General features: G+C 37.7%; 1 protein-coding gene across 1 annotated transcript in view; it reads left to right on the forward strand.

Moving 5' to 3' along the window:
• The window catches only part of Rp1 (RP1 axonemal microtubule associated), a 298,773-nt gene that overhangs the window by 255,811 nt on the left and 19,778 nt on the right, over nucleotides 1–23,184 (forward strand). Inside the window, exons 18-19 of the mRNA XM_045144358.1 lie at nucleotides 7,749–7,948; nucleotides 11,230–11,316. Coding sequence (XP_045000293.1) covers nucleotides 7,749–7,948; nucleotides 11,230–11,316 — 287 coding nt within the window. The remainder of the gene's footprint in view (nucleotides 1–7,748; nucleotides 7,949–11,229; nucleotides 11,317–23,184) is intronic.

Genomic DNA, 23,184 nt, shown 5'->3' on the forward strand with positions numbered 1-23,184 from the left:
CTAATGATCTTCACTGTAACCTCTTATTCAAAGTGAGTAATAATGAAGTACTATAAGCAGGCAAACATGATAGAAGTTTCCCCTCCAGTCACCTGTGTGTGCTCATAGGTGCCTGAGCAGGCAGTGACCTGGTTGTGTTGTCCTTGTCTGTGGTGGCTTCTCAGCAATGCTGATAGGCAGGATCTGGCCTGTAAAAGTTTCAGCCTTTGCCTGCTCTAACACTTTAAAACACAGAGACATGTGGACAAACCTATGGTATTAATTATCTAATTGAAGTCTGTCTCAAAAATCATTTATAATCCCTGGCTGCACGTTTGGTTCTTAGTGAAGTTAGCGGCGGCGGCTTCGCTCCTGCGACGTCCCTGTGCTGGAGCTCCACGGGGACACACGACAGCCTGTACAGCCATGTGTACCACAAAGTTCTCTTGCAGGATTTAAATGGATACTAGGAAGATAACATGATCAGTTATTGTGATCTGTGAACTCTAAGCAGGCTTCATGGACACATGCATGATTGATGTGGACAGTGCTCCACTCATACCCTGAGTTTCTGTCATTGCCTTGCTGATGCTGCCTTCCTTTTCCTCCTCCTCAGTGCTGGTGGGGTTGAGTGATCAGATACCAGTGACGGTTGGCCTACTGTACAATGGAGGGATTGGTGTCATTTGAGGATGTGTCTGTGGACTTCTCCTGGGAGGAGTGGCAGGACCTTAGTGAGTCACAGAAGAAGCTCTTCAGGGACGTGATGCTGGAGACCTACAGCAGCCTGATGTCCATGGGTCAGTGCAATACCAAACCTAAGCTGATCATGAAGTTGGAGCAAGGAGCTGGACCATGGACGGAAGATGCCCCAGTCCAAGGCCTTTCAGATCTACAGAACGTGAAGAACCTGAATGACACCATCCAAGATATTCAGAAGAGATATTTGTATGATCTAGTAATTACGAACAGCAGGACATCAACTGAGAAGAGGTTTAAATTGGGAGAAATATTCAATATGTCAAGAACCCAGGACAAGAAAGGCAAGCAGGTTCTGCTTATCTGACAACAAAAATTTCCATCATTGTCAGGGGTGTCTGAGTCTATTGGAACATGTGATTCAAATCTCACCTTCACTGACAGAAGTTCTCACAACTAAATTTAACTGAAAAGTCCATTTCCCACAAACAAAATAAACACAAACCCTCCTTTTCAAGTATGTCTTGAAGTTCATTTGAGGAGTCTTAATCTAGTTGGAAGACACCACATAGGGGATAAAGCACCACTATGGCAGGATTATCACAGATGAAAAACCATTGCCTGCTGCTGAGAATAGGCAGTTATTATCCAGAATGCCTGAAGATTTGTGGACTTGGAGAAAAATTAATTCTGAACACATGCTTTTCATACTTCTGAAAGAATATTTTGTGTTTTGTATCACTCAGTCTGTGGTACTTCAGTCTAGCTTTCCTGGGTAAAGAAAACAGATATTTATGGCACATTGCCTTCAATTCTAGAAACAAACTTAAGATTGGCAGACAACCTAAACTTTATTTTCACCATATGAGGAAAGAATGGATTCTGGAAAACATCATTGCTATAATTAGGGATCCCTGATGTTCCATATTCACTTTTCTGGTGTCAAAAGGGTTGTAAAAACCATTAGATTGTTAGAAGAAGCACAAATGTATCTGGCATTGATTATTTTCATGGAAATGCAAATATGTAGAGTTTCATAGCACAAGATCTTACATGTTTAGTATGATCTGGTTTATCTGTTGACTCACTGGTGAGAGGAGGTTGAAATTACAAAATTCAGGAGAAACTGAATTTTTCTGAACACTATTTGGTGTCTAATTCATCTTAATACAAGTGCCAAGTGAGAAAATAATTCTTATTGGTAAGTTCCAAAATATAGATCCTATGTGAGTTATTTGTAGGTAAGTGTTGGAGGGTGGACACTCATTGTCCAGGTATGGAATTCTGACAAATATTATGGCAACACAGAGCAACACATTGGTTATGAGAGGTGGCAGGTTCTGCAAATAGAGAAGGCCCACATATTGAATTACCTTGATCTTATGTCATAATTAAAACTATATTACACCTAATGTCATAGTGCACACCCATAATCCCAGCAGCCAGAAAGTTTGGCCTGGTTGGTTCAACTGTTAAACTAAACTAGGCTACATATTGAGGCACTGTGTCAAAATGAAAAAATAATAAAGATAGAATAGTGATATGAAAGAAATAGAGCCTTTCTTTAACTCCAGAATTTGCGATAGAATTTCCCAAATTTAGTGGAGGCAGACAATACTAGATAGGAAGAAATAATTGTGGGAAGATCCTTGCTACAGTAAATAAAAATGCAAGTCTAGTGGGAGGGGATATGATGGAGAAAGCAGTTTCAAAGGGGAAAGTGGGGGAAGGGAGGGCATTACCATGGGATATTGTTTATAGTCATGGAAGTTGTTAATAAAAATTTGAAAAACAAAAAAAATCATTTATAAATTAAGTTTAACTGAAAAAAAGAATACATAATGCTTAAAGAAAAATATTTAAATCACAACATCTTATATTCACGAAAGCACTTTGATATTTATATATATTGTGTGATATATGTGTAGATACAAAGTACTCCATTCCACCAAATGGTTCTTAATTCTTTCCACACCCTTGTCCACAATGTTCCCTAAGTCTTGGAAGGCATGGTAGAGATGTCTTATTTAGCACTGAGCTCTCAAAGGCCTCTTATTTTTAGCATTTACATGTGTTTTGAGTCTCTTCAGTATTGACTGCCATCACCATATAGAAGCTTCTCTGGACAGCAGTGAAAACAGCATAATATTCTTTCTTCCAATTCCTCCAGTGTTTCCTGAGCCTTGGCGGGTGTGATGATCTCTCTTCCAGTGCTAAGTACTGTACTATCTATTCTTATCACTTTGGTGGGTTTTAGGTCTCCCTGGTCTTCACTATCATCTACAAGAAGAAGCTCCCTTAAAGAAAAGTGAGAAGAGTTCTAATCTATGAGCATAATTTAGAGTGTAATTTGATTAGGATAACACATCCATTTCGACAAGATGAGTGTGTTTATCTTGTGCTCATTCAGATGTAAAAGGACTAGAACACCCCACCACATATGTCATCAGCAAGTTATGTCATAGATTCACCCCTGTACCCAGCCCAGAGCCATGTGTAGACCAAACCTGCACATGCCCACATGGTGCAAGGCTGCTTAGGCCACTCACCTCAGGTCCCAGGTAAGTGTTTTTCAAGTACCAAAAGCAGTCACACATGTAGACAACCTGCCCGATACTGGCCTGAGCAAAGAGGACTAAGCTATCCCATACAGGTTGCCAATGAGTAGTGCCATGATTTTACCCCCTGTACCCAGTCTAGAGCTATGTGTAGACTTCCTGCCAATGCCTGTAAGAGCAAAGCAGGTCAGGCCACTCAACACATGTCCCAGTAGAGCCCTTGTTGCTACAGTCTTGGCAAGGAAGAGCGATCATTTCCACATGGGTAAATCTCAATGTGAAACAAATAACCCAAGAAACCAAGGTGAGATATCCCCACAAAGAATGCCTAACCCCACAGTTGAAGCTTCCAATGAGAACTGTTTAGCAGAAACTCGAGACAAAGAATTCCACAACACAATTATGCTGAGCATATCCAACAAACTTAAGCAGAACATGAACAATTGGCCAAATACAATGCAAAAAAAAAAATCAACTAAAAGAGCTCGATAGACACCCAAATGAATTCAAATGCATCAGAAAGAGACATCTGAAAGAATTCCAAGAGAGCACAGGGAATGTCAAATGCAATGAGAAAGTCAAACCAAGAAAAAAAAATGGAACACAATAAAGAGATAGATGATAAAGAAAACAATAATGAGAATAAAAGGTGAAAGGAAGGGAGGGGGGACCTAATAGGATGGTATTATATATATATATGTAAGTAGAATAGATTAATGGGGGTGAAAAGGCCTAAGTGGGGTCATGGGAAGAGATTGAGTAAAGGAAAGGTGGAGGGAGGGCTAATCAAAATTTAAGAGGATATAAATAAATCATATGGAAACCTACTTTTTTTGGACAGTGGAACACTCAGGAGCTGCAGATTGTTACTAGAAAATTTTCAGTGCCAGGGGTGGGATACCTTCCAGTGAGTTGTTGGCTAGGGAGGTCGCTGATGCCCCCCTAAACATTACAGGCCATTGCTGAGGCCCTTGGTTTCCCACCAGGAATAGATTGTAAGACCCTATTGCTGAAGACTCCACATACAAGGTCACTGAGAAATCCTGCTGGAACTAAGCTGAAAACCTCCTCCATGTAGACCAGCTGACAGAAAGCTAGAAGAAACCATTCTATATTCAGTTCAATGGGAAAGAGAGAAATCACCAGTGAAGATACTCAACAGTGGACACTGCAAGCCTTAGATATGGCCTGCCAGGCCAAATGAGCCAATGGGGGCAATAGTGGAACATCTGTCATGGTGGAAACCAACTGCACTCAAGAAAGCCATACCAACAGAATAGTTCATGTAGAGGACAAAATATCAGGGTTTTTGGACAAGGTAGAGGAAAGAGATCAGAAGAACAAAATCAATGACAAGTTAAAAAAAAAGTTTAACTAGAACATGAGAGAAATGTGGGACACCATCATAAGACAAAATGTTGTAATTATGTGCTTTCAAGGAGGTGAAGGTTTACAGGCCAAGAGCACATAAAATACCTTCAATAAAATTATAGAAGAAAAAATTTCAAACCTTACAAAAGACCCATCTCGGTACAAGACGCATATAGAACACCAAATAGACGGGGCCAGAAAAGAAATTCCTCATGCTGCATTATAATTAAAACTAAACAAAGAAAGAGTACTAAAAGCTGTTACAAAGAAGTATCTCATTACCTACAAAGGTAAGTGACAAACAGAGAAATAACAATGGCTAGCACTGGATGATAGATATTACCACAACCACCAGTGCCCAAGAAACAGAGGAAGTGGTGCATTAAATTAAATTAAATTAAATTAAGCTGCTTTCACTGCTAGCCAGAGAACCTTCTCCATGGAGATTGCAGTAGAGGTAGGCACTGAGGAGACTCAAAACTCAGCAAAGCAGAAAGTAAGAGGCTATTGAGATCTCAACACTAAAAGAGACTTATGACACTCCCACCAAGGCTCAGAGGACATTATGGAAGAGGGGAGAGTAATTATGTAAGATACACAGGATGGGAAGGTGTACTGTGAGGCATTGACCTCCTCACAATAACTGACTAATACATTCATGACCCCACAGTGATTATGAATATCTCCATTGAGGAGGGCTCTAGTGGATTGGGAGCATGGGAGAGGGGGCAAAAAATAACTCAATGGAAATATGACCAATTTGCAATATGTTCATATATTAAAATTCCCAATAAAATTATATTTATATATACATATATATATACACATACATATATGCACACATATATATATGTATGTATATGTATGTATATATACATATATATATGTATATATATATGTGTATGTATGTATGTATGTAGTTGTGTGTGTGTGTGTGTATATATATATATATATATATATATACATATACATATATATATATATATATATATATATATATATATATATATACACACACTGTAAGATGTTGCTCAGCTCACTTGTATGGGTTTGTGAAATCATTATCTGGCTATCTTCTTGGGCCCTGCTGTGTTTCTGCCCAGGCCCATTCTCACTTCTCTCATTCATTTCTTGGCAGCAGAGAACACTGAGCTGATTTGTTTTGAGTTCACCTAACTACTTTCCTAGTTCCTCAAAGATTTGACCAAATTTAAATCAGAAAAACTATATTTATATAAAATAAAGTGCAACACTCCTCATCATTCAGAATGAAGTTCAAGTTCATGTTTTATGCTCCTATCATTATAGTTAGTAATAATGTGAAAGTTATGTAAGGTTTCCTTTATAGTGTAATTGAAGAGATCCTTGATATGATAAAAACAATGGAGAAAGTCACATGAATAATACACAAATGACCCATTCATTTAAAATAATCCTAATATTTTTAAAACTTTTTAATTGACAACTTCCATAAATATAAACAATATACCATGATCATAATCCCCTTTTATCACCCTCTCTTACTTCCCCCCAAACCTCACCACTAAATACCTTCTTCTTTCTAGCTAGTCTCTCTTCTATTTTGATTTCATCATCTATTTTTCCTCCTATTATGCAAAGTGACCTTTATATTCATTACCACACAGTGGCTGAAGCTATCTACACAAAACTTGCATAACAAGAGGAAAAAACTAAATTTTATTTGTTAACTTTTAACTTTTTATTGATAATTTTCATACATAATGTACTTTTATTGGAGTTCCCTCCAATTGCCTTCTTTTTCCTTTTCCCCATCCTCTCTCCATTGAACCACTTTTCATTTACAAATCTCTCTTCTATTTTGATGTCATTTTCTCCTCCTCCTCCATCATCCAAGACAACATGTCGATGGGTCCAATATTATGTAGGTCTTGTTCAGGTAATGACAGCCACTGTGAGGTCATGAATGCAATGATCACTTTGTGTCTGGAATACAGTGTTCCAAAACAAAACAATTCTTTCCATCTTTTTTTTTTTTTTTTGCTTTTACATTCTTTCCACTGTTTTTTCTGCAATGGTCTGTGAGCCTCGTGGGTATGAGACAGATGTCTCACTTAGTGCTGAACATTCAACTATCACTTCTTTTCTACATTTGAATGAGTTTTGAAGCTCCCCAGAAGTCTCTACAATCTGAAAATAAATACTTATCTACCCAAAAGTGAGGGCAGTACTAATTTTTTGTTTGTTTGTTTTTTGTTTTTCAGGGTAGGGTCTCACTGTAGCTCAGGCTGACCTGGAATTCACTATGTAGTCTCAGGGTGGCCTCGAACTCTTGGTGATCCTCCTACTTCTGCCTCCCGAGTGCTGTGATTAAAGGTGTGCACCACCATGCCCAGCAGTACTAATATTTTTGTGTGGGGAAATAACAGTTATGAATTAATGTGCAGTTGGGCCAATTTCTGACAACCCAAACAGAGTGGCCTGGAAGGCGCTTTTAGCACTGTATGCTTCAGTATTTCATAGATAAGGCAAAAGGATGTAAAGTGTGAAAAGGCAACCATTCCACCTTGAGAATTCCCATTGGTTTGGGAAACATTAGGAACTTGATGCCCCTGTTCTCATAAGACAACTCCTCTGAACACCTCAGGAACTATCATATATGTGAAAATCTATCTTCAGGTACAAAAATTTTTTATTGCCCTTTCCAGTCATGTAGGCTTTCAGAAATATTTCATAAAACTTTACTTTATTTTTGATTAGCTATATTTATATATCATTTAAAATTAATCTTAATTTTCTTTTGTTACTTTATATTGTATTAGTCATATAAAAAATCTACAATGCTGGTAGGCAACTTTGTGGAAAATCTTTGGGCATAGATCTGCAAATCTTGTGTTATAGCATTAAGAATCAATTAGAGATCCCCAGCCCTTATGGAAGCTTATTATTCTAATTCGGTTTTATTCAGTATTTGAGTATCAGTTGACTGGAACCTTGTTGTGAGGAGAGCAGCACATGTCAACTCCCTGAAATCTTTACTTTTCAGTGTCCCTCTCACCCCACCCAACTCAGTTTTAATGTACTTGGGCTCCAGTGTGAAAAGGGACTCTGTTAGCTTCATACTGCATCTGATCTGTCAATGTCCTTTCCCTCCCTACACAGCAGAAATCAAACATTCCCAGATTAGCAAGACTCTTCTGTCAGAAGAGAATTGGAAGGTGTTAGTGCTGACTGGAGATACAGGGACTCAGGCCAATGTCACACTGTGGGTGTATGGAGATGAAGGAGTCACTGGACCAATTCGTCTTAAAAAGGATGGTCCAGAGCTGCTCTTTCTTCCAAGACAGAAGGACGAGTTTCAGGTAAAACAAAATCAGCAGTAAAATTATTCTTTGATTGTTACAAAGCATTCCTATAATACAAAAGAATGTGATTGTATTTATCTATAGGTACTGTATGAAACTTCTTTTCTTACAATCCCTATAAATTTATTAACTTTATGCCTAGTGTAATAATCAAAGGGAACATTTTTTGCTCAAATGTCTTATTCAAGCAAGCAAAGAAAGTTATAGGAAGAAATTGCTTTCCTTACAGTTTATTTAAGATCAGTGGTTTGAAACTGACCTCATAAACCATCAGCTTCAACTCAAATTACAACTAGATTATAAGCTATCTAGAGGTATGTTTGGAAATGGAAACTCTTCAACTGTACTTACATCCACTGTAAGATGTTGCTCAGCTCACTTGTATGGGTTTGTGAAATCATTATCTGGCTATCTTCTTGGGCCCTGCTGTGTTTCTGCCCAGGCCCATTCTCACTTCTCTCATTCATTTCTTGGCAGCAGAGAGCACTGAGCTGATTTGTTTTGAGTTCACCTAACTACTTTCCTAGTTCCTCAAAGATTTGACCAAATTTAAATCAGAACAACTATATTCTACTTTACTAATTCTCATCTGCGAAGTGAAAGATGCATGATTCTATGGTGTACTACTAAATAGCAATCATTTTCCCTTAAGTGTGTCCTTTGCTGGCTAAAGAATAAGAATGACTGAGGCCACTTTGAGTCACCAGGAAGCCAAGGCTGTTTTGGACAACAGTGACTGGTCTTCACTCATACCCAAATGGTTTTTAGATCTTTAGCCCTGAGCATGTCATCTACTTTTGTAGTCAGTCACTGGGGCTCTAGTGATAAAAAGCAGTTGTCTTCAATGATGGGGGAGCAGTTTGGGGGCAGTTCACAGTAGTTATTTCTCATGTATACATGTGTTTTAGAAGGTTATTTGAAGGTGATTGTTTAGAACTAAGAATGCATCATGTGAGTAGATCTCTATGTCTCCTCAAAAAGCATATTTCCCATAGGATTCAGTGTGACATATGCATTCATGTATTGATAATTCCTAGTTAAAAAATTACCAGGATTACATATCAAGAAGGATGGTATAACCTTATGATTGCACATTGGAATCACCTGGGGAACTTTAAAAACTAATAGTTACTACTTCTACCATAGAGATCCTAGTTTGTCTGTGATGCAGCCCAGGCATTGGGTTTTTTTGTTGTGTTTTGTTTTTTGAGGTAGGGCCTCTGTCTGGCTCAGGCTGACCTGGAATTAACTATGTAGTCTCAGGGTGGCCTCGAACACACAGCAATCCTCCTACCTCTGCCTCCCGAGTGCTGGGATTAAAGGCATGCACCACAACGCCCGGCTGGGCATTGAGATTTTTAAAGGACCCCTAATAGTTCTAAAGTGCAGGCAAAAATGCAATTCCTAATTCTACAACCACATTGTATATCAGATGGGCTTAATTGGAGCCCTGGCTCCCTGTGTATTATCTGTGTGGCCTTGAACATGTCACTTCATATTTCCAGGCCAGCATTGCCTTCATTGTGGATTAGAGTCATTAATACCTATTCTTTATAAACCTTTGTATGGTCTATGACAGAAAGAGAAAATGTATAAACTTTAAAAATGAATCCTCTTTTTTTATATAGGAATTACAGTAAATTGGTAAAGAACAGAGGTTCCTGTGTCATAGATACTAAATTCAAATAAAGTAAATCTCCCACTTATTTTTCTCACTCTGAATTGATTGCCCATCCATTTTATAGGGATGAAGGGGAGGGCTCGGTAAGAAAGCCCCAGAATACTGCAGTCTTCATGATTCCAGGATAGCAGCATGGGCAACCTTCCAGTGAGACCTGAAAAATGTTAGGCCCCACTCCATACCTATAGTTCACAGTATGCAATTTAATAATACCTCCAGCTAACTTTATATAGATACCAATGCTTGAGAAGTCCTGGACTAGAGGTTATAAAGGCATGGCGACTGGGCCTTTTGTTACCCAAGACTCCAAATGAGAATTAATTAACTCATTCTGCTCTCTCATCTGGCACATTGATCTCCTTGCTCCTTTTCATTGGTGTCCTTCACCACTTCATACTTCTTCCCTTCCCTCCCTCCCTGCCGCCCTTTCTCTCTCTCTCTTTCTTTTTTTTTTCTTTCTTTCTTTTGTTTCTTTTCAGTGTATAAGTGCATATACAGCTGAGGACAGTGTGAAATATATTCAGCTGTGAATCCATGAACAACTTACTTCACCTCTTTGAGCTTCTTTGTCCTCTAAAGTACCTTACTTTTTATGGTTTACTGTGTTATTGGAAGAAACCAATAATGTCACCTTGTTTGCACCCTAGCAGGCACAGAACCTTCTCCTGAGGTGACAGGCAGGCAGGGATGAAGGTGCATATTCTGGGTAATTTAAAAGCTCTGCTGTCCATTTACTCAGAATGTGGAGAAAGGAGACATTTATACTCAAGTGCTTAAACCATTAATTAATTAGGTGATATAATTCATTTTAAAAGTTTTCACAGTCAGTACCCTGAACCTATTTTACTATCATATAAATATCTGGTGACAAATTGACCTTTCTCTAGTTATATATTTCTGCTACTTCGGGCATGCAATATCTGTTTCATTTTTATATACCTGCATCTATATTATAGACACAATGTTTATAACATTGTTTTAACAAACATTTATTAATTTTGTGAAAAAGTATTATGTTCATTTAATATATAAAGAAATTGAGGACAATAAATGCAAAATACTGTATTTCACTGTTTATAACAGCAAATATTTCTGTTGAGCTCAAAGTAATTCTAGAGCCAGTTCTCCACAATGCTTCCTGTATTAACAGTGTAGAAGGAAGTTCTAACTCAGAGGTACTTACCATAAATGTAAATATATTTATTGATATATTTAGCTTTTCTTTGGTGAAGATCTTTTTCCTTCTTAAGAGAAGAGCTCATCTTTTGTCCTTGGACTCAGAAAGTGTTGCTTCCAGTGAGAGATGTGTGGAGGTTGGCAAGCAGAGCATAAGCATGTTCTTTATCCCATTCTTCCATCTGACTCCTTTCTGTGTATTTTTAGTCAAGTTGCAGGGTATTTCTGTATCATACTCTGTTCTTTGAGATCCATGGACAGCTTTTTGAGAGGATTTCATCCCCAGATTGTAAAAGGGCTTTTGAGAACTTTTCAGTCATTAGCAATAACAATAAAATGTATTTAGTTTGAAGAAGAGAAAGACATGTTTAAATGCTTAATTTAAAATATCCTGCAAATTTTCCCTTTGCATATCATTCAGATTGAAATAAGAAGCATTGGAGAGATATACAAGATAAGGATAGGACATGACGGAACTAGTGGACAACCAGAGTGGAGCTTGCAGAAGGTAACGACTTTCATTTTTCTGCTTTGTAAGTCACTATGGTAAAAACAAAACAAAACGAAACAAAAACCCAAAACACTGAGGCCAATGAGAAAGATAAAATATTTTGGTAATTGCGCTAAAACAAACAAAAATGCCATGCACACAACAATCTACAATGACTCATTATAATAAAAACAACTACTATGTAGCATCTGATAGTGATATTATTAAAGACAAATTTTATTTATGACATAGAATATGAAGACTCTTGTGGCATCTAATTATAAAAGCGCATTATTTTTCAGTGATTTTACATGACCACCTGGGAAGTTGATGTTTTTTCATACCGCTTTATGAATATATCCCATTTGCACTTGTGCCTTCGTTCACTGTCTCTCTAAATATGTATATACCTCTACATGTATAAAACTATATATGTGTAAAATTTGAATGCATTTGTGTATTAATATAATTATATTTAACTATGCATATAATTATATTATATAAATTTGAATACATATGTGTATTAGTATAATTATATTTAATTAATTATATAATTATGTTTATTATATATAAATGTACATATTTTTCTGTTATGAAATTGAATCATGTTATATATATGTTTTGGTATCCTTTTCTGTTCATTTTTTAACTAAGAACATACTTTGTATGGATACATCATGTGTTGTTACTATCTTTTCCCTTCTGTCTGACACCATTTGCCAGGGGGCGCTACTCATTGGGGTTGCTGGTATTCATCATGGGTTTGTAGGTCATGGTTTGTGGGAACAACACTCACTTATTGTGGGAAGGCATGATGTTCCAATCTTTGGCTCTTACAATCTTTCTGTTCCCTCTTTTGCAAAATTTCCTGAGCCTTGGTGGGTATGTTTTAAGTCTACTTCAGTGATAAGCTCTTAGGAGGCTCTGTATTTCTGATTTGGTATGAGTTGATTATCCTCAGTGTTTGTCTCCTTCAACTTGGCACTGATTGTCATGCTCACTATGGAAGTTCCACTCCTGCTCATCTCCCCAATTCCTCTGCAATATTACTTGGGACTTGACTAAGATGTAAGGGGTGGTTTATGTCCTTGGGTCTCAATACCTTCTAAAAAGAAAAAAAAAATTCTCCATTATTTTTTTAAATGAAGTCAGCATAGGTTAAATTGGATGAGTGTTACTAATTAAATGAGATTTTGAAGTATGTAGCCCTCTTTTGGCAAAAGATTAGTGGAAGCTTGATATTGGAGAGCATAGTCTTTGTTTCCATAGGATTCAGACCATGTTCCCAGTTCTGGATGTGGTTTCCTTCTGGTTCTGGTTCCTTCCCAGTTAGTGGATCTGTTAGCCAACCAGAAGGTCATTGGTTACCCAGCAAGGCTGTGTTCCACCATCGCACTGCTGTGTATTTATTGTCAGGTTGGTTGCTTCTGTGTAGCTTAGACCCCTGCTTGCTCACATCTTCTTTGGCCACCATCCCTACAGCTCTGGATTGAATTGTACTTGATCAAATTCAATAATACTTTTTTTTTTCTCAATTTTTATTAACATTTTCCATGATTGTAAAAAAAATCCCATGGTAATACCCTCCCTCCCCCCACTTTCCCCTTTGAAATTCCATTCTCCATTATATCCCCTCCCCATCTAAATCAGTCTCTCTTTTATTTTGATGTCATGATCTTTTCCTCCTCTTATGATGGTCTTGTGTAGGTAGTGTCAGGCATTATGAGATCATGGATATTCAGGCCATTTTATGTCTTGAGGGAGCACATTGTAAGGAGTCCTACCCTTCCTTTGGCTCTTACATTCTTTCCGCCACTTCTTCTACATTAGACCCTGAGCCTTGGAAGGTGTGATAGAGATATGTTACTCAGTACTCCAGTCACTTCTTTCCAGCACTATGATACCTTCTGAGTTATCCCAAGGTCACTGCCATCTGAAAAGAGAAGATTCTCTACCCAAAGTGAGAGTAGCATTAATATAAGGGTATGAATATTAAGAGGAATGCTTACTGGGCAGTTTGATAAGCATAGTATATACACTTATCCAGACATCAGCAGATGTTACACCCCGAGGGCTCATGACTAACCCTGTTTTACGTTTTCAGTATCAGGGATGTATTACTTCCCAAGAAGTGGGCCTCCAGTCCAATTCGAGGGCAGTTGGTTTCCACCATGATAGAGATGCCACCATTACACCCACTGGCTCATTTGACCTGGCTGGCCAATTATAAGGCTTGCAGTGTTCACTGCTGAGTATCTTCACTGGTGGTATCTCTTTCTCCCATTGAACTACATGTAGAATGGCTTCTTCCAGCTTTCTGTCAGCTAGTCTACATGGAGGAGGTTATCAGCTCAGTTCCAGCAGGATTTCTCAGTGGCTTTGCAGCTTGAGTATGTGGAGTCTTCAACAATAGGGTCTTACCATCTATTCCTGTTGGAAAACCAAGGGCCTCGGCAATGGCCTATAATGCTTTGGGGGCATCAGGGACCTCCCTGGCCAACAACTCACTGGAGGTATCCCATCCCTGGAACTGAAAATTTTCTAGCAACGATCTGCAGCTCCTGAGTGTTCCATTGTCCAAAACTGGAGGATTCCATATAATTTATTTATATCCTCTTAGATTTTGATTATCCCTCTCTCCACCTTTGCTTTACTCAATCTCTTCCCCTGACCTCACTTTGGGCCTTTTCAACACCGTTAATCTATTCTTCTACTTACATATATACAGTACCAACCTATTAAGTACCCTCCTCCCTTCCTTTCTCTTCCCTGAATATCCCATTTTTAGCATACTGGCCTCTGCTACTGAGTTTTTTCCTTCTCATACAGAAGTCCAATCATCTGTAGCTAGGATCCACATATGAGAAAGAACATGCAGCACTTGGCTTTCTGGGCCTGGGTTATCTCACTTAGTATAATCCCTTCCAGATCCATCCATTTTCCTGCAAATTTCATAACTTCATTTTTTTTTGCCACTGAGTAGAACTCCATTGTATAAATGTGCCATATCTTCATTATCCACTCATAAGTTGAGGGACATCTAGGCTGGTTCCATTTCCCAGCTATTATGAATTGAGTGGCAATAAACATGGTTGAGCATGTACTTCTATGGAAATGAGATGAGTCCTTAGGATATATGCCTAGGAGTGCTATAGCTGGGTCATATGGTAGATCAATTTTTAGCTGTCTTAGGAACCTCCACAATGGCTGGACCAGATTGCATTCCCACCAACAGTGTAGAAGGGTTCCTGTTTTTCCACATCCCTGCCAGCATTTATGATCATTTCTTTTCATGATGGTAGCCAATCTGACAGGAGTGAGATGGAATCTCAAAGTAGTTTTAATCTGCATTTCCCTGATGACTAAGGATGTAAGGTTCAATAATATTTTTGATATGTTGTTGAGTTTGGTTTGTGAGGATTTTGTTCAGGATCTTTGCATCTAAGTTTAACAGGGATGTAGGCCTATAGTTTTCTTTTCATATTGTATCTCTATCTGGTGTTGGGATTAGAGTGATGCTAGCTTTATAAAAGGAGTTTGGGAGGATTCCCTGTTCTCTGGGTATGTGAAACAGTTTGAGAAACATTGGTTTCTCTTCATCAATGAATGATAGAATTCAGCCAGGAAGCCACTCATTCCCGGACTCTTTTTTTGTGGAGGGTTTTGATTACCTTTTCAATCTTGATGAATGGATAGGTTTATTTAGGAGGTTAATCTCCTCTGAGTTTAGTTGTGGTAAGTGGTGTGTGTCTAGGAATTCATCCATTTCTTTCAGATTATCCAATTTTGTGGAGTAGAGTTTTGGAAGTATGTATTAATGATTCTTCCAGTTTCATTGATGACTGTTGTGATCTCTACCTTTTCATTTCTGATTTTATTAATTTGAGGCTTCTCTCTGTGTCTCTTTTTTATTTACTTATTTATTTTTGGTTGTTCAAATTGGCCAATATTTTATCAATCTTGTTTATTTTTTCAAATAACCAACACTTTGTTTCATTGATTTCCTTATTTGATTTATTAGTTTCTAATTCATTAATTTCTGCTGTCATCTTGATTATTTCTTTCCATCTGGAGCTCTTAATGTTGTATTTTTCTTGTTTCTGTAACCCCTTTAGTTGTAGGTTATTTATCTCAGATCTTTCTGTCTTTGTTATGAAGGCATATAGTGCTATGAATTTTCCCTCAGGATTGCCTTCATTGAGCCCTATGAGTTTTAGTAAGTTGTGTTTTCATTATCATTCAATTCTAGAAAATTTATAATTTCTTTTTGATATCTACCACCATCCCTTCATTATTTTTTTAAAAGTTTTTTATTTATTTATTTGAGAGCGACAGACACAGAGAGAAAGACAGATAGAGGGAGAAAGAGAGAATGGGCGCACCAGGGCTTCCAGCCTCTGCAAACGAACTCCAGATGCATGCGCCCTCTTGTGCATCTGGCTAACGTGGGACCTGGGGAACTGAGCCTCGAACTGGGGTCCTTAGGCTTCGCAGGCAAATGCTTAACTGCTAAGCCATCTCTCCAGCCCCATCCTTTCATTATTAAAAACTGTGTTGTTCAGTCTCCAAGATCAGGTAAACTTCCTGGTGTGTCTCTTGTTGGTAATTTCTAGCTTTAATGTATTGTGATCTGATGTAATGCAGGAAGTTATGTCAATTTTCCTGAATTTATGGAGGCATGCTTTATAGCCTAATATATGATATATTTTGTACAATGTTCCATGGCCTGCTGAGAATAATGTGTATTCTATAGAATTGGAGTGGAAAGTTCTGCAGGTGTCTTTTAGGTATAGTTGATCTATGGTGTTATTGAGCTCTATTTTTTTCCCTGTTGACTCTGCTTGGATGAACTGTATATTGATGGTAGTGAAGTATTGAAATCCCCAAATATAATGATGTTGGTGTTTACTTCTGTTTTGTTGCCAAGTAGGTTTTATTTTATACCCTATGGTGCATCAATGTTCAGTACATACAGATTTATAATTGTGATGTCCTTATGATGGATAATTCCCTTGATGAGTAAGAAGTGGCCTTCTTTGTCCTTTTTGATTACATTTGGTTGAATTCTATTTTATCAGATATTAATATAGCAATACCTACTTGTTTCTTATTTCCTTGCTTGGAATCTCATTTTCTATCCTTTCACCATAAGAAGGTGTCTGTTGTTAGTTGTGAGGTGGGTTTCATTATGACAGCAGATAAAAGAGTCCATTTTTCTGCCCCACCCTGTTAACTTGTGATTTTTGATGGGTGAGTTAAGACCATTAATATTTAAGTTTATAACTCTGATTTTATCCTTGCCATAACGGGGTGCTTTATGGGGTTTGGTGCTTTCTTTGGCTTTGTACTTTCTTGAACCTACTCTGTTTTTGTTTATTGTGATCTTCTTGTAGGCTCTTGAGTTTGGTTGTCTGATTCTTCTGTGTGAAGTAGTCTCTAGTATTGGTTTTGTGTTCCTATAATTCTAGAGCTGACTTTTTTTCATGGAAAGATTTTTTTTTCACCATCTATTATGAGGGATACTTTTGCTGGTTACAGAACTTTAGGTAGGAAACCATACTTTTTTAGAATTTGCAGTGTTCCATTCTAGGCTTTTTTGGCTTTCAATGTTTCCATTGAGAAATCTGAGGTTATTCTGATGACATTGCCTTTGTTTAGAGTGTGTTGCTTTTCTCTCACACACTTAGCACTCTCTCTTGGTTTTTATTATTAAGAGTTTTCTCTATGATATGTCTTGGAGAGTTTCTTATTTGTTCCTGTCTGTTTGGTGTTTTGTGAGCTTTTTGTATCTGGATGGGCCTCTTTTTATGTGAGACTGGCAATTTTTTTTTTTCAATAAGTTTGTTGGGTATTTTCTCTATATCTCTGGCCTGGATTTCTTCCCTTTCTGCTATACCCCTGATCCAGATGTTTGTTTATTTTATAGAATCCCACATTTTCCTCATATTCTGTTTGCAGGATTTATTGAACTTAGTAAAGTTTTTGGATTCCTGATCAATTTCTTGTTTTGTCTTCCAACTCAGAGGTTCTGTCCTCTACATAAGTAACTGTATTAGTGAGGGGTTTTAGAAGCTTTTAAAAGGTTATTTGATTATTTGTATATTTGTTTTTGTTTTATATTTTTTTGCATTGTGTCCATCTCTTTTCTGAAGTACTATTTTACTCCAAGGTCTGATTTTCTTGATGGATTTTGTACACATTCTTGCATGTGGTCATGTCTTCATTATACTTAATCAGCTGGTTATTGAGATCATATACTTGTTGATTCACCTTCAGTTCATATATCTCTCTTTTAGGCATCTCTGGTTTTTTTCAACTAAGTTAAGCATAGTAACAAAAGCTGAGTGCTCCAAGAGATGATTCTACTCAATATCATTTATGCAACATTTTGTTGTTGCTGTTGATGATGATGATTTGCTTCCATTTCAGCAATTCTCAGGGTTACATAGCTTGTTGCATTTTCATTTTGAGATTCAATTTCTGTTGTTTTTCCTAGTATTAATTGGAGGCATCCATTGTGGAACTAGGCATCCTTGGTGGAGATCTCTCAGTTTTCTAACTTTTGTTAGTTTTTATTGCAATGTGGTCTACTCATCTCAGGGTAAAAGTGTTATTTTATCGAGAAGGAAACAAGTATTTGTCCACGTAGGACCTTCAGGGAGTGTTCTGTTCTAAATGTGAACCAGATTGCAGTAGGTGGGGTTATAACCATAGATGAGCAAATTGTGGAGGTTACAAGTGCATTAAAGGTACCTAGAGAACTGGGATGTGGGAAATTGGAGACCCAGGCCAACTTACTCCACTTGGCACACTCTTCAGCACAGGGAAACTAGGAGTTGGGGAACTTGGAGCTGGGAAGGTGGGAGTCAGGAGCAAGGAGCTAGCTCCCACAGTGGCCCCTACACCCTCTGGCTCAGGGGAACAGGGAATTGGGGACTCAGCGGCTGGTCAATCAGGAAGCTAGAGCAAAAGGCCTTCTTCCTTAGCACACACAGAGTCCATGCTTCCCCAAGCCAGCAGCAGGGGCAACCAGACCAGGCAAGTGGGAAGTAAGGAAAGAAGTAGGAGCTAATGTCTAATCACTCTATGTGCACACCATCCAGGGAGCAGGGGATCCTGGAGTTGGTGACATAACTGACTTTCAGTTAGGAATGTGGAGCAAAAGACCCACTTCATTAGCACATAAGCAGTGTCTAGACTACCCCAAGCCAGCAGCAAGGGTACAGGGACCAGGGAAATTGGAGGTGGGGTGGAACCAGGAGCTCTGGCTTACTCACTCTGTGCATGTACCCTCTGGAGCAGGGAATCCTGCAGTTGGGACCCAGGGGCAGGTTAACCAGAAAGGCAGAGCAAATGTCTTGCTTCCACAGAACATAGGCAGGGCCCAGGCCACTCCAAGTTAGAAGCAGTACTGGGACCATGGAACAGGGAGGTAGGGAGCAAACAAGAAGCTCTAATCTACTTACTCCATATACACCGTTTGAAGCAGGGATCCTGGAGTTGGGGATCCTGGGCCACATTAATCAGGAAGGTTGAGCCTTATTCACATTTTTATTTAATCATTGCAATAAAGTTTGTTGACTGCTTGCCATATTCCAACTTTCTGCTAATACTATTAATTTTTCCTAAAAACAAAAATAAAACCAAATCCTCTTTGATTTAGGTTCCTGTGGTAGTTTTTTTTTTAATTTTTTATTTTTATTTATTTATTTGAGAGTGACAGACACAGAGAGAAAGACAGATAGAGGGAGAGAGAGAGAGAGACAGAGAGAGAATGGGCGCGCCAGGGCTTCCAGCCTCTGCAAACGAACTCCAGACGTGTGCGCCCCCTTGTGCATCTGGCTAACGTGGGACCTGGGGAACCGAGCCTCGAACCGGGGTCCTTAGGCTTCACAGGCAAGCGCTTAACCGCTAAGCCATCTCTCCAGCCCTCCTGTGGTAGTTTGAATGTAAAGTGTCAATTTAGCTTCATACTTGATCCTCATCTGGTAGCAATTTGGGAGGTAGCATTTTGCAAGAGGAGGTACGTCTTAGGAGTGAACCATGAAGTTTGTTAGCCCAGCTTCAAGCCCAGTACAGAGACTACTTCCACTCAGATATGTAAAAACTTCCTATTTGTGTTAAGCTTCCTCTGCCACAATGAAGCTTCCCCCACCTTAAAACCATAACCTGAAATAAATCATTACTTCCCATAAGCTGCCTCTGGTCTAGTGTTTTGTTCCAGCAATGAGACGGCAACTGCAACGTTACTCATGATGTTTCTGTTTTAGGGATTGAAATAACTGAGGCTCAACAAAGTTAAGTAATTATGCAGAGATCACTTTGTAAATCATTTTATTGTATGTTGGATTCCTGAGATTTAGATCTTGAAGTTCTGTCATTGGGCTTTTTTTTTTTTTTTAAACCACTCATTTTTTTGTTTGTTTTTTGTTTTTCTTTAAGAGGAAGGATCTCACTCTAGCCAAGACTGACCTGGCACTCACTCTGTAGTCCCAGGCCGGCCTCAAACTTACAATGATCCTTCTATCTCTGCCTGCTGAATTCTACGATTAAAGGCATACACTTGGTCTTTGTTTAAATAAATAGTAATTAAACCCTTATAGATCTTTAGATTATGAAACAGAAGCAATAGATTCTAGTGCAGTAAGATTGCATAGTTGAATCATAGACTGTCTTTGATTTCTAGCTTTAAATTCTGTGTCTGTTATTGATTGCAATTTATGGTATTTTTTTTTAATTGATGTTTTGCACTGAAGAGATGGCTCAGCAGTTAAAGGTGCTTGGTTGCAAAACCTTTCAACTCTGGGTTCAATCCCCCAGTACCTATGTCAAGTCAGATGCACAAAGTGGCACATGTGTCTAGACCTTCTCTTTATTTCTGCTTGCAAATAAATAAGAATATTTTTTAAAATATTTAAAAGTTGAGGTTTAAAATTTTGATGTCATGGATAAATTTGACACAATATATGTACATATTTTTGTAATTTTATCTTTGACTTTTATTATTATATTTTTGCTTATATAAAGAAAGTCATTGAGGAAAGCTTAATTTTGCTATTTTGTTTACTCATTTTTAGCATATACATAATATAAAGAAGTGTATTTTTATAGCATCAGAAAAAAATAAATATTCTGCCATCAGTCAAGAAGCATTTCTAAGCAACTGACCTATCCCCTGCGTTGTGGTAGATGCTGTGGAGACTGGGAGAAAATCATAGCATTGAAAAATACCAAGAGAGCTTTAAAGAATATGTAAAACCCTGGGGCAGTCTGAATTTTAGTGAAATTACAAACTCCTTCCTTGTATTTGAATAGACAGAGGAGACATTTGAGTTAGGCTCAGTTTATAGTCATTCATATGGATTGTACTTTCTCTTCAGCCTTTGAGGAAGAATCCTTAGGGGCATTTTAGACACTTTTTGTTGCTATAATAAAATGTAGAGTTGGTAATTTTTACAGAAAATAAGTTTTCTTAGTTCATGATTCTTGATATGGAAGCCTATGATTGTGCAGGTGCATTTGTCGAGAGCCTCATGCTATGTTATAGCATAGTGGAAAAACAGAATGGTAAAGACATATCTATAAGAGAGACAAAACCAGGGACATCCTTGATATATAGTATGCTCTGGTAGTACCTTATCTGGTCCCATGAGAAGTACATTAATCTCTCTTACTGAAATAACTGATTACCTCTTAAAGGCCCTATCTCTCAACACTGCCACATGGTAATCAAATTTCAACATGAATTTTTGAGGGGACAAACTATTCAAATCATGGTGTGTTCACTTGAATCAGATGTACCTCATAAATTAATGTGTTCTGAATGCTTGGTTCCAAGCTGGTGGCAATTTTGGTAGTGGAACCTTGCTGGAAGAGGTGTGTCACTGCAGGTGGATCTTGAGTAAGGTGTGTGCTGACCCAGTTTGAGCTCTGACTGTTCTCTTTCCCTGTCTGCTATGGATGTATACCGAAGTGAACCAGCTTCCTCTGCCAGGATGAAATTTCCTCTTGGAATCTTCAAGCCTTAAATAAGTCTTTTATTCTCATTAGGTGCTTCTGGTCAAATGTTTGTTCCAGAGGCACATGGCAAGGATTATAGCAGCATCCCTGTGCACTGGCATTCCAGGCAGCTGAGAAGCCATCTTGAGCAGAAGCTATTGAAAAAGGACTGGAGAGCTGTCTCAGTGTTAAAGGCACTTGCTTACTAAGCCTAATGGCCTGGGTTCAGTTAACCAATACCCACATAAAGTCAGATGCACAAAGTGGTGCATGTGTCTGGAGTATGTTTGCAGTGGCAAGAGGCCGTGGTACACATGTTCTTCCTCCCCCACCTTCTCTTTCTTTCTCCATCTATCTCAAATATCTATTAAAAACAGAAGCTGTAGAAGAGGTAGCACTGAGTTCTGGAACCAAAACAGAAGCCATTCATCTCTTTCTCCCACCATCCTCAATGGTAGGCCTCTGTGAATAGGTAAGTTGATAGGACAGACATTAAATAACTGATTCAACAGAGAAGCTGAGCAACTGAAACTGTAATCAAACATTGTAGTGGTGTGCATGATGGAGAAATCTTCTACAGTTTATTTTTTTCAAATTATTTCATTATAAAGATATTCAAATGGTACAAAAACCTGACTTTGTCCAGAATCCCTAGTTTTTAACTATATACCCATTTGTTTCACTATTCTCTATTAAAATATATGTATGTGTAATGTATATTTTAATCACTTAAGACATGCTTACTGAAATAAAATCCAGTGACATTTAGCCATATAAAGATCTTACTAATCATAAAATTTTTGCAAGGTAAGTTTGGCATCCATTGATAATTATAGCTTGAATCAGTTATTATTAGAATAGTTGTCATATAGTGATTTTCCTAATCATGGAGATTTCCAATTATTGCCATTCACTAAAAATAGCACTTTTAAAAAATATAGATCTATTTATATAGTTAGCCTTCCATTTCTGTGGTTTCTACCTCTGTAGTGTCAGCCAACTCTAGTAATAAAATATTTTTAAAATATTTTCTGTACTGAAAAAGAATTTTTTTCATTTAATTATTCCCTAAGCTCTAGAAAAACTATATAGCATTTACATTGTATTTATTATACAGATTCTGGAAATGATGTAAACTATTGTGAGGAAATACATAGATTCTATGCAAATACAATGCTGTTTTTTTTTTTTTTTGTAAAAACATGGGCGTCCATTCATATTAGTATTCATGAGAGGATCTTACAATCCATTCTTTGTTTATCAAAGTATGCCTCTACCGTCATGTACTTATTGACTCATTTCATTTGATAAACTTAATCTGCTTTGGTAATAATTTATTTTGATGGTCAATTTTAGATTTGACCCTTTAAGCTTCTATATATTTTTATAAGTAGCTCATTTTTATTTATAACAAAGCTTATAGTATATATTTAAGATAACAAGACAATGTTTTTGAAATCCTTTTAACACATAGTTAATTCTGAAGTACTTACATATACAGTGGTTTTCAGAATGAAGTATGAAGTAGTATAGTCATGAAAAATGAATCTAGTCTTCTTTAAATAGTATGAAGTTACATTTTTACAAACATATAGTATTTATAATAATAACAATATTCACTGAATGCTACTTTGCCAAAAAATGTGCAGTCTTCTTGCAAGTATTAGTTTCCATTTGAAGAGAGTTTATGTTCTCACATAAAAAGATCTTCCAGGCTCATTTAGTAATTTCTTTTCCTAGCAGTGGAATCAGTTATTTTTCAGGATGCTCTAGAAGAGAAGAGTATAAGAAAAGCATATTTATATGAAGCACACAGACAAGCTATTTTCCACTCATTAATGCCCATCTACCTCAGCCCAAAGGCCAGTTTCCCAGTGGGATAACCTG

This window comes from Jaculus jaculus, chromosome 2, assembly GCF_020740685.1.
Source record: "Jaculus jaculus isolate mJacJac1 chromosome 2, mJacJac1.mat.Y.cur, whole genome shotgun sequence".
Taxonomy (NCBI): domain Eukaryota; kingdom Metazoa; phylum Chordata; class Mammalia; order Rodentia; family Dipodidae; genus Jaculus; species Jaculus jaculus.